This window comes from Trichechus manatus, unplaced genomic scaffold (assembly GCF_000243295.1).
Source record: "Trichechus manatus latirostris isolate Lorelei unplaced genomic scaffold, TriManLat1.0 scaffold00020, whole genome shotgun sequence".
NCBI classification, from domain to species: Eukaryota; Metazoa; Chordata; class Mammalia; order Sirenia; family Trichechidae; genus Trichechus; species Trichechus manatus.
Genome location: NW_004443956.1, coordinates 10,652,952 through 10,665,076, shown reverse-complemented (window position 1 = coordinate 10,665,076; position 12,125 = coordinate 10,652,952). Strand labels below are relative to the sequence as shown.

Genomic DNA, 12,125 nt, shown 5'->3' with positions numbered 1-12,125 from the left:
GGCCAGGGTCCTGGATCTTCCAAATGGCCACATAAAATCAAGAAGGGCAATCTTGTTTATTCACATGATACAGACGCTACTAACAAAATACACCATTGGGCTTTTGGAATGTCTGTCATCTTGGCCACTAAAAATTTCACATTTGTTCAAACTGTGTGGCAGAGCGCCCAGCACTTAGAAAGTACTCGATATATGTTAGCAATAATAATTACTGCAATTCAGACTGTGGTGGTGTGGCAAATTTTTCTACTAAACTTGTATGTGTCTCCTGGCTCTGCTACAAATTGCTGGGATGGATTGAATGTTAACGGCTGCACTGTGTCCGCCAACAAGATATGCTGAAGTCCTAATCCCCAGTACCTTTAAATGTGACCTTGTTTGGAAATAGGATCTTTGGAAGATTTGATCAGTTAAGTAAATATGAGGTCATATAGGAGTAGGGTGGGTCCTAATCCAATATGAAGAGTGTGCATATAGAAGAGACAGAGAAACCCAGAGGAAATACAATCATATAAAGATGGAGGCAGAGATTGGAGCAATATGTCTACAAGTCAAAGAATGCCAAGGTTTGCTGGGAACCACCTGAAACTAAGAGAGAGGCATGGAGCAGATGCTTCCTCAGAGCCCTCAGAAGGAAACCACCCTGCCAACACCTTGTCTTTAGACTTCTAGCCTCCAGAACTGTGATAATAAAGTTCTGTGGTTTTAAACTACTCAGTTTGTAGCATTTTTTGTTATATCAGTCCTAGGAAACTAATATAACACCTCTTTGTCATCTCGCTTTCCCTGGCTAGAGAATGGTGTGTTTTCTGGGAATGTGGACTAATTTTAATACTAATCCAAATAAAGATAATGGGGAAGTACAACAGCTAAGACAGAGAGTATGATGTTATGTTAGGTTAAATAGAAACTATCAATTGGGATTGTCCAAAATATTCCTCTCTCTTTGTACCGCTTTGTTTTTCTATGCCACCTTAGTCAAGGAAGAGCTGTTCTATCAAAAAAACAAAGCCAGAAGGAACCAAATCTTACTCTAAGGTTGGGTAAAATATAACTAAGTATGGAGAGGTTTGTGGAAAAAGTGGAATTTATATTCCTACTCAGCATCAGGATTGGAGAAAGACTCATTAACAACCTGTGATACGCAGATGGCACAACCTTGCTTGCGGAAAGTGAAGAGGACTTGAAGCACTTACTGATGAAGATCAAAGACTACAGCCTTCAGTATGCATTACACGTCAACGTACAACAAAAATCATCACAACTGGACCAGTAAGAAACATCATGACAAATGGAGAAAAGTCTGAAGTTGTCAAGGATTTCATTTTACTTGGATCCATAATCAACGCCCATGAAAGCAGCAGTCAAGAAATCAAACGACATATTGCATTGGGCAAATCTGCTGCAAAGGACCTCTTTACAGTGTTGAAAAGCAAAGATGTCACTTTGAAGACTAAGGTGTGCCTAATCCAAGCCATGGTATTTTCAATTGCCTCATATGCATGCGAAAGCTGGACAATTAATAAGGAAGACTGAGGAAGAATTGATGCCTTTGAATCATGGTGTTGGTGATGAATATTGAATATACCATGGACTGCCAAAAGAACAAACAAATCTGTCTTGGAAGAAGTACAGCCAGAATGCTCCTCAGAAGCAAGGATGGCAAGACTTCGTCTCACATACTTTGGACATGTTATCAGGAGGGACCAGTCCCTGGAGAAGGACATCATGCTTGGTAAAGCAGAGGATCAGCAAAAGAGAGAAAAACCCTCAATGAGATGGATTGACACAGTGGCTGCAACGATGGGCTCAAGCATAGCAATGATTGTGAGGATCGCGCAGGACCCAGCAGTGTTTCGTTTTGTTGTATGTAGGGTCACTATGAGTCAAAACCGACTCAATGGCACCTAACACCACCACCCAGAGAAAAGCAAATGAAAAATTTAGGTTGAGTAAAAGAGAAAATCCCCAAAGGTCCCTGTAGTTAACAATTTTTCTCCCACTGGAACACTGAGAACCAGATCTGTGACAAGATATTTTTGTTATTAGTTGATTTCTCATTTTAATTGAGCTGTATTGCAGGGGAACAATTTTTAGTGCAGCAAGTCCTGAGTATGATTCACTGAGGGTCTTCAAAATGGCGGGAACTTTTCCATTTGTTTATCACACCTCTTCTTGGATGATGCCCTGTATTCCCACATCTCCACCTCTGACTTTGGTCCCAGTCCTTCCACATCTTGCTGCACAATTCTACCTTCATCTCAAATTCTAGCTTCATCTCAAATTTGGGGTGACTATAATATATTATAATTCCTTCCCATTCTCTTTGACTGCTGCCCACTTCTGACTTTTGAGTCCATCAACTATGCCATCAGTCTTCTGGCCACTAGACTGAAAATAATGAAGTTCCCCTTTTTCTCTCTTCTTTTCTATAAGGAGCCCTAGTGGCAGAATGGTTAGAGCATGCAGCGGCTAATCGAAAGGTTGGCAGTTGGAACCAACCAGCTGTTCCACAGGAGAAAGATGTGGCAGTCTCCTTCCATAAAGATTACAGCCTTGGAAACCCTATGGGGCAGTTCTACTCTGTCCTATAGGGTCGCTATGAGTCGGAATCAACTTGATGGCAATGGGTTTAGTGATTTCTTTTTTTCTATCTCTGACCTTGCCTCCAACTAATTTTCCCAACTATGTGGCAATTTTACCTGGGTTTTATGCTCTACATGACTACTTAGTCTATGGTTACTAACTTGTTTATCCTGCTCCATTCTTTCAGCCATCAGATACTGCTGCAAAGCAATTCTCACCAGCATAGCCTTCTGATCTACCCAGGTCCTGATTTTCAGTCTTTACCTCTGTTATGATCCAAGTACCAACTCCTGTATGTGAAACAAACCTAATGACCTGCTTCTGGCTCCTCTTTCTACTAAATTCCCTTATCTTTTCTAATGATTCAAATCTTATGTATCCTTCCAAGTTCAACTTGTATATTCTCCTTTTATAAGGTTTCTACTACTCACATCTCTAAATCTTCTATAATTACAGTAGTTGATACTGGTTAAGCTGAAACAAGGCGTATGCCAATGAAAGTGGGCTGAGCTATAGTAGACACTCATGTTAAGGGACACATACTTTACAGGAGTCTGCATTTCCTTAGCATAAGGAGCACTGGCTTGGTTTGCATTTAGTTCCTTTTATGAAGCCTTTAAGGAGCCCTGGTGGCACAACAGTTAAGCACTTGGGCTGACAAGCAAAAGGTTGGTGGTTTGAACCTACCCAGCAGCTACTCAGGAAAAAGATGTGGCAATCTACTTTCGTAAAAAATTACAGCCTAGGAAACCCTATGAGATAGTTCTACTCTGTCACATGGGGTTGCTAAGAGTAGAAACCAACTCAATGGCACCTAACAACAACAAAAACAACAATACGGCCTTTATGGACAACACCTTCTCCAAATTTCTGTGCTTTGTTATCTATGATCAGTGTCAAGGGCACAGTTGTAGCAGAATTCTTCATCTTTCCTTTGCTTATTATGCAGGAACTATACAATTTTGGGATAGGTCTTTCTTATCAATTTTATCTTGGTGTGGGGTTGCTGGACTCCCAGAAATCACTGAGTATCCTTGGCCCTACAATGTTGGGTTTGAGAGCCTCTAACTACCTAAGGATGTTTATAACACAAGATGCCAGTTCCCACAGAGGAAGAAAAGAACACCAGCTAGGATTCCAGAAAAAAAACCTCAAAAGCTCTCCGTTTTGTTCTCTTGACAAAGGTCCTAGGTGCTTACTGTAGGTTAGAGGCTATTGTAGTGAAAGTATGCTAGTGGCAAAGAAGGTCATCATGGATATTTTTAGCCTATATAAATCTGGAGGACAGTGTCCTCTTGAGCTCATCTTGAGTCAACATATTCAACCCCCCATGATACTAGTAGACTCTGTGAAGTCATCAACCCAAGACTGGTTTCCTAGGATTCTGCAAGCCAGGCTGGTAGCTGCCTGGGACACCATGATGGCTACTGTTACTAAGATAGGAGCAGGTGCTATTAGGGTGAACGCTTGTTAGCATTTTATATGTATTGTCTGTAATTGTACTACTAATTTTTCTGTTTTTAAATTTCTCCAGTTATCTTGAAACTGAGATAATTTCTTTGCTTCTTTCTTAATGCCTAAAGCTCAGTGACCTGTATATGATACTTATTAATATATAAATTAACTAAGTAAACCACAGGCATGTAGCTTGGAAGTACATTAACTTAATATAAATCTAATTATCTAACAAATTTAGAAATTTCCAAGCTTGTTTCTAGTAGCTTAGATAAACCTTTGATGCAGCTGGCAGAGATTATTAAGGGACATAATCTTGGGTGTGATATTTTGCATAATTTAGCACATGTATCATTCAGGTATTACAGGGATCATTTAATACTTCTGGAATATTAAAGATAGGAAGTGCTCCTTTTAGTACTCTGTGTAAAAATAAAAGTGTGTAACTCTTTTCTAGGAATATGAAGAGTTGACATTAGGGCTGGGACTATACTAATAATTATGGACTGACTCGAAGGCAATGGGCAGCTGACAACACAGGCACACAGAGGAGCATTAGAAAGAACGTGTCTACCACAGGATGCCCTCATAACTAGTTACCTGCAAATGACAGACATCAGTTTGGTTTGTTTATAGAAACTTCTGTAAGATTCTTCTTTAAGAACACAAAATGAGAGCTGACTTTTAGAATCAGAGGGTCATTGGTCACTTTGATCCTAAGAATAATCTGACACCAATATTTTAATCAGAATTTTACCAACACTGATGAACCCATTAACTCCTTGACCAATTTTCTTTTCAGTGCACCTTTGCCAACTGCTTCTCTTTTATTGAAATTATTTTTACAGGGATCAACTATGTTCTAAGAAGATTTAATTCACTGATATATTTTCATGTCCATATTAAATTTTGCCATTGAGAGAGAGAGAGAGAGAGAGAAGAGACACAAAGAAAGAAGCAAATAAAGAGGAAATAGGCTGCAGCTGTCAGGGTACTGACTCCAAAGGACAGGCATACACAGCAGGGTCAACATGTCCCTGGGACCTTATCCAAGAAGGTCTGTAGGGAAGTACAGCACCCCCACAGAGCCTGGGGAAACTGCTCTCCCAAAATCTATATTGTAGAAATCTGCTCAAGGGGCAGCTTGATTATGGTAATCAGCATTTGTTGATGATGTGGGTAGGATTTTTGGATAGTTCTCACACACCTGAAGTAATGAATCACCAGTTTCAAGTCAGAATGTACTGGATGAACAGTAAAAAGTATTAATTTTATTAAATCTCAACCCTGAGTACGTGTCTTTTTAATGTTCTGTCATCAAATGGGAAATACCCACTTATGTGCATTTATGTAGCACTTCTGCAGCAAAGTGAACTATGATGGTTGGTTTGAGGAAAAGCATTTGTGTAAATTGTTTGAGTAGTGAGCTAAACTACCTACTTTTTACATGGAACACCATTTTTACATGGACACTATGTTGGTCAGACTTAGTTATTTGGCAAGCATATTCTTGAGAATGAGTGAAATGAGTCTGCCACTTCAAGAAAAACAACTGACAGTTCTGTGGTTGATAATAAAATTCAGTTTCAAGTAAAAAATTAGGATTTTTGAATACTTGCATCCACCACTGTGAACTTGACAGGCTTCCAATACTTACAGACTTTTTCTGCTGAGATTGGTGGTGATATTAACAAATATGTTTTTTTAATATCATATGCTGAAATGGGTCAACATTTAAAGAGCTGTATAACCCAATATTTTCCAAATGACCAATGCATGATTTTATAAATCATGCATGGGTAAAAGATCCATTTAATGTGCAAGATACACCAATGGATTTTTATCGAGATATTTTCAGATTCCATATTGTAACTAATCACTAAGAAATCACTACTTACAGACTTCTAACGTAGTACCAAAGACGAATAGACACAATTACATAAAAAGGTTATTAGAAATTCCTCCTTTCTCCAAACATATGTCTGTGAAGCAAGGTTTTCTTCATATACTTCATCCAAACCAACATATTGCAAGAGATTGAGTGCAGAAGCAGATAAAATCAGATATTAAAAAGATTTTCAAAAATGTTAAACAATGCTGCCATTGTTACTAAAATTTTTAAAAGACAGTTATTTTTCATGAAATATTATTTTTATGTTAACTTGTAATGGTTTTATTATTTTTAAAAAACAAATAAATAGTAAAAAAATTTCCAAATAGACATTCCTATTACTGAATTAATCAAATTAATAAGTATTGACAAATAAAAGAAACAAAAACTGTTTGGGGTCCTCGATTTTAACAGGTAAAGGGGTCCTGAGATAAGCAAATTTCAGAACCACTGCTCTCCATGGTGAACAACTCTTGGGGCAGCATCTCTCAGAATGTTTTTATGGAACACTAATCTCATGAAATGGTTCAAAATAAAAGGGCTCCTCTCTGGAATGTTACTGTTGCTAAGTTACTAATCAAGTTGATTCCAACTCATGGCCACCCCATGTGTCACAGAGTAGAACTGCTCTGTAGGGTCTTCTTGGCTGTAATCTTAATGGAAGCAGATCACTAAGCCTTTTCTTCTGCAGTACCACTGGGTAGGTTCAAGCCCTCAACCTTTAGAGTAGCAGTCGGGCACAAACTGTTTGCACCATCCAGGGACCTTAAATTTGAAAAATCTGGGGAATCATAACACATGCTATTCTTGGAGAGGAGCAATCCATATCAGCCTGTTAGAGGCCCTGAGAAGTACCATGTGCTACACTGGTTTCATCTTAAGTAATCCAGTGTTTCATTATGTCATCTTGGGGAGTAGGTGAGTTCAGAAAACTCTGGTCACTTGACCTTGGAGAAGGGGTGCTGGCATAGTGCAAATCCATCATAACTCACCTTCAAGCCGGACCACCAGGGGCACCTTGAGTTCTAGCTCCCGGCAGGCTTTGATGATGCCGTTGGCAATGATGGCACAGTTTACAATTCCACCAAAAATATTGACAAGGATGGCTTCAACCTGGAGTCAAAAACAGGAAGTTGCCTATCAAAATGCTGACAGCTGATATTCTAAAAAATAACTGCCTAAACAATGCCAACAATTAAAAAAAGACTCCTAGGTGTATTTTTGTTTTTCTTTTTTACAAGGCCATAAAATGTAAAGCAAAAGCCACAGAAAATGGTAAGAATATTTAGTATTAAATTAATAATTATTAATATATAACATTACAATATTAACACATACTATCCCATTAATCATTACTCTGAACTCAAAATGAATTCAACCACCATTCATTTATCTATTTGTTATATAGTGTCTTCTGGATTTTCTATATTGTTGTCTGGAACTGTTCTTTTTATGAGTAGTGTCAATTAAAATTTCATGCACTTATGTTTTTTCTCCCCATGGTTTAAATTTTTATCTGTCACTGTGCCTCATGCAGTATTTCAAAACTAGCAACTTATTAATCATTTGCCGGGTTGTATTAATAGGAAAAGATTCAAACTTTCCCATGCATCCTTAATACCTCTTAGATATGCTAGAGGTATATTCTCAAAAGTCAGCGACAGTTTAATTATCTTTGCTAAAAACCTTTTTGATTAAAAAAAAAACACACAAAAGAAAGATACAAAGCGATATAACAAACAAGGATATAACAAAAGTCAAGCCATTGACTAGAATTTTTCAGTAATGTAAATTTAAATCCATTATGTTAACCTGTTTGCACATACTCCATATTCAGAGGCGTGTGGGCCAAAAAAACAAAAATCATACTTGTCTTGACTTGATAAATAGGTATGAGAAAATCCTGTATAATTAACATGAAGAATGAGATAATGAAGAGAATTCATTACCCAGATAAATTGATAACACCCACAGAAAATGGCTATTCTTCAAGCAGGAGGCATCAAAATTCCAACAATGGATTCACAATTATTATGCTACACTAATTGCAAAGCATATATGTATGTCTAGCCTGTCATTTTTAAATCCCATTATTTCAATATGCCAAATTAACTACACAAAACATATGAGAAAAAGAATACCTTACATTTATACAGCACTTAACTGTTTAGAAAGTTCATTACTTGAACCTTCATTTTTTATATTGATCCTTTCCAGAACGCTATTCAGTAAGTATAGTAATAGTTAGCCCTCTGTAGCTAATGAGGCTACTCAGAAAATTGATGTGACAAGTCCCAAGGTCACCCAGCTAATATACAGCAGGGATGAGACTCAAAGTCTACTCTTGATTCCTGATTGATTCTTTCATTCTCACAAGTTACTACAGCTGGGATCCTGGGCACGTTACATAACCTGTCTTCAGCATGGTTTCCTCATCTATAAAATGGTAATAATAACAGTGCTTAGTCCAGAAGGTTGCTGAAAGGCTTAAATGAGATACTACACGTGAAATGCTTAGCACAGCGATTGTGAAAGTGCTTTTATACATGCATTTATTCAACAAGCAATGATGAAAGGTGAGCAGGTTACCTACAGGGTAAGTAAGAAGAAACTCCTTTGAATAGACTACAGCTATGTGAATTCAAATATAATGAGAATACAAACTTATTGCAGTTGAATAAACAGGTAATGTCTTAAGAATAAAATAAATGAGCAATAATTTTCAAACCAATTAAGAGATTGGACTTCTCCCCAAAAAGAAAATCTCACATTACCATTCACAGCAGGGTCATTGGTAAGCAGAAGCTTGCTTTCTAATGACAGCTATTAAATGCTGTTAGCACTGAAGTTTGATACAGCAGTAATTCCAAATAACTGTGGGGTGGAGAGAAACTTGCCAGAACAATGGAAGAAAAAACTCAACAGCAATAATGATTCCACAGGGTCCAAGATAGAAACTCAGGAACTGTAGAGGCTCACTAAGGTTTGTGTAGAACTAGGCTTTGCAGTAAAATACACATTAGCACCTGTACAACTTTGCCCAGGTTGCAACCTGCACGTTCTGTAAGAATGAGTTCAAATTTCACCTTCTCAGTGAGGCTCTCCTGTCTCACAAAGTTAGAATGAATCACTATCTACAGCAGTATGATCATTCTGCAGAGAAGTTATACCACACGACTAACTTATGTGAATTCATCTAAACAGGCAAGAGGAGGGGGAAAGGTAAGATGCCTGTGATCCTGTGATTCAATTCTACTCCATGGCTGCATGCTCTGGAGGGAGTGTCAGACACACGCTATGAATCTGGTGTTCCCTCCATTAGCATCAGTTCCCAAGAGTCTCTCATATGTGAGAATATTATTGTGTTTAATGTATATCTGGCATTTAAAATAGATACCCTTCATCCAACAACTTGTATGTAAGCAAGCCAATCAACTCAAATGCTGCTGAGCCCAAGGAAAAGCCCTCTTTCCCAACAGAGAAAACCGGCTTTGTTACAGTTACTGAGAAATGGATTGCTTTTGTTCTCCAATGTGGTTTATTCTGTTCTCACCTGCCCTCTCTCCGCCCCCAAGACGCACCTCCCTTGTATGTGTCACCTTTGTGTCCTCTATGACAAGGACCATATATCTTTCTTCCATCTTTTTATAATCAGCAGTCAGCACAATCCAATGACATGGAGTAATCATCTAATAAACAATGGTTTGAAAAATGAGTGAACTGAACTAATTTCAATAGACAATGGCCATCTCCTATGTACCAGGCACAGAATTAATGGCTTGGGACACAAAGAAGAATAAGACAGCATCACCGTCCTCAGGGAATTCAAAGACTAGTTTGAGAGTCAGACCAACAGATGACAATTACAGTACAGGACGTGTAGGTGTCTCACAGGTGACCAGGGCAGGGGAACTGATGCAGACTGCAGGGACGAGAGAGGCTTTTTGGAAGAGGTGATATTCCAGTCAACAAAAAGAAGGAAACAGGGGGATGTTGGGTAAAAGGGAGCAGCCAGGATGAAGGGAGAGGGTAACCCATTCGGTTCATTCAGGAGCTACAGGTTGAATGGGACAGTAACCAGAGAAGAGGCTAGTGACGCAGAGAGTGGCGGGCACCAGAGATCAGGATGGGAACTTGGCTCTTCTTGTTTATTCCTTCCTTTTCCAGAGCTGTTTGCAGGGCAAGTCTTGAAAGCTGCAATCCCAGGGAGGGCAGAGGTGAGTGATATGAGCGGGAGAGAGAGACAAAGAGAAGCATGAGTGCAAGGCAGAGAGTGAGGGAGCTCAGCAGAGCAGACAGAGGGAAGGGGGAGAGAGACAGAATGTGAGAATGAGAAAAAAAGAAGCAGAGGGAAAGGAAGCATGAGAGAGAGAATGCCAGGGAACGTAAGAGAAAGAGAACACAAAAGGGAGAGCAAGAGAGGACAAGCAGTGGGACAGAAAGGGAGAAACAGCCTTAGATTAACACTGACAGTCAGTCAGCATTTCCACAAGGAGGGATGGAAGCACACAGGCTCAGAGATCAGGAACACACACGGCTCAGAACACGTGGTGTACCACAGAGCACTAAAAGGAAGATCACTGGGGTGGCAGGAAGACCCCACTCAACCAGAGAGTGTGCCATTCTCTCCCACTATCGACTAATTTGCTGCAGCCGGGCACTTTAATGGAAATCTGATTTAAGGTTTCACTCTGGGCCAATTTCTGTAATTAAATACTGTAATCTGCAATCTCAAACTGAGAATAAAATTGAGATAGTTTGAAAATGAAAGTCTCATGACATCATTATTATTTAGCATTTATAAAGCATGTCAAATTTTCAATTTGTGCTTCGCGTGTTCATTCATTATTACCACCATTAATTGCTGTTCCATGACAATACCAACAGCAACTTTTAATAGTCTTCTTCCCCCCCAGCAAAGAGAATGTTATTTAAAAAAAAAAAAAAAAAAAAGTCAGTCCTAGGTCTATTCAAGAACCCGGGGACTCTCCTGGAAGATTCCCAAGTGATTCTGAGGAACAGAAGCTTTTCCAAATTCTTGGGTTAGAATTACAAGGGTGGCTATTTGCTGTTGCAAAAAGTAAAGATCATCTAACGGTGGTTAAGGAGCCAGATACGGTGCCCAGGCTCCCAGACCCTAGACAGCTGCTCTCAAGATGAGGCCTGTGGCAGACTCTTGGCAGCTGTGGCAGTGGTTTGGTGGTCCAAATGCTGGTTTTTCAAAGGTCCGTGTGTGTTTGCCTTTTCAAAACACACTCTGACTGCAGATTTGAGTCCACAATGAATATCAAAAGAACAGCTACAGCCTTTGGGATTTATCCGGCTCCCCCTAACCCCAAACAAATAAACCAACAAAAATTAATAATAAAACCTATTCTTTGGTACATGAACCCTTTTGAGTACTGATGAACTTTAGGAATCCTCAGACGATTTCAGACACAACTTGTTTTTTTTTTTTCAGGATAATACCAGGTAAGTCCCATTACTAAACTGCTCCTACAGGAGTAGGGGATGCAGGCTTCAAAGGCAGATAATGGCAAGTGGATAGAAGCATGACTGACAGGGGAATTTTGAATTCTTCACAACTATCTACAATGTTTTGTTTGAATGTACACTTTTCTGGGAAAAACATCTATATTCTTTAAGAATCAATATGTTAATAATAATCAAAAATACAACAAGAACTAACATTTATTAAATACTTAGCCGGTGGTAGGCAGTATTCTTAGGAGCCCTGGTAGTGCAATGATTAATGCCTTCTATTGTTAACCGAAAGGTCAGTGGTTCGAACCCCACAACCACTCTGGGAGAAAAGACCTGGCGATCTGCCCCTGTAAAGATTAAAGCCTAGGAAACCCTACGCGGCAGTTCTACCCTGTCCTATAGTGTCACTAAGTTGGAATCGACCCTACAGCATACAACAACAGGCAGTATCACTTTTTCAAAAAATAATATTTTACTGTGCTTTTGGTGAAAGTTTACATAGGAAGTTAGGTTCCCCTTTGACAATTTCCACACAAATTCATCAATGACATCAGTTACATTTTCCACATTGTGTCAGCATTCTCCTTGTGTTCTGGTTGTTCCATTTCCAGTACTCTAGTTTCTCTGCCCCCTTACCATCTCCTCTTTGCTTTGGATTAAATGTTGACCATCTGGACTTCTACAGATGTTTTGTAGTAGAGCACCAATC

The 12,125-nt window shown here is 39.1% G+C and overlaps 1 protein-coding gene across 2 annotated transcripts in view; it reads right to left on the bottom strand.

The window, feature by feature from the left end:
• Window positions 1-12,125, bottom strand: part of SUCLG2 (succinate-CoA ligase GDP-forming subunit beta) — a 363,960-nt gene that overhangs the window by 17,589 nt on the left and 334,246 nt on the right. For both annotated transcript variants that reach the window (XM_004372727.3, XM_023727934.1), the window contains exon 10: window positions 6,925-7,045. In XM_004372727.3, coding sequence (XP_004372784.2) covers window positions 6,925-7,045 — 121 coding nt within the window. The remainder of the gene's footprint in view (window positions 1-6,924; window positions 7,046-12,125) is intronic.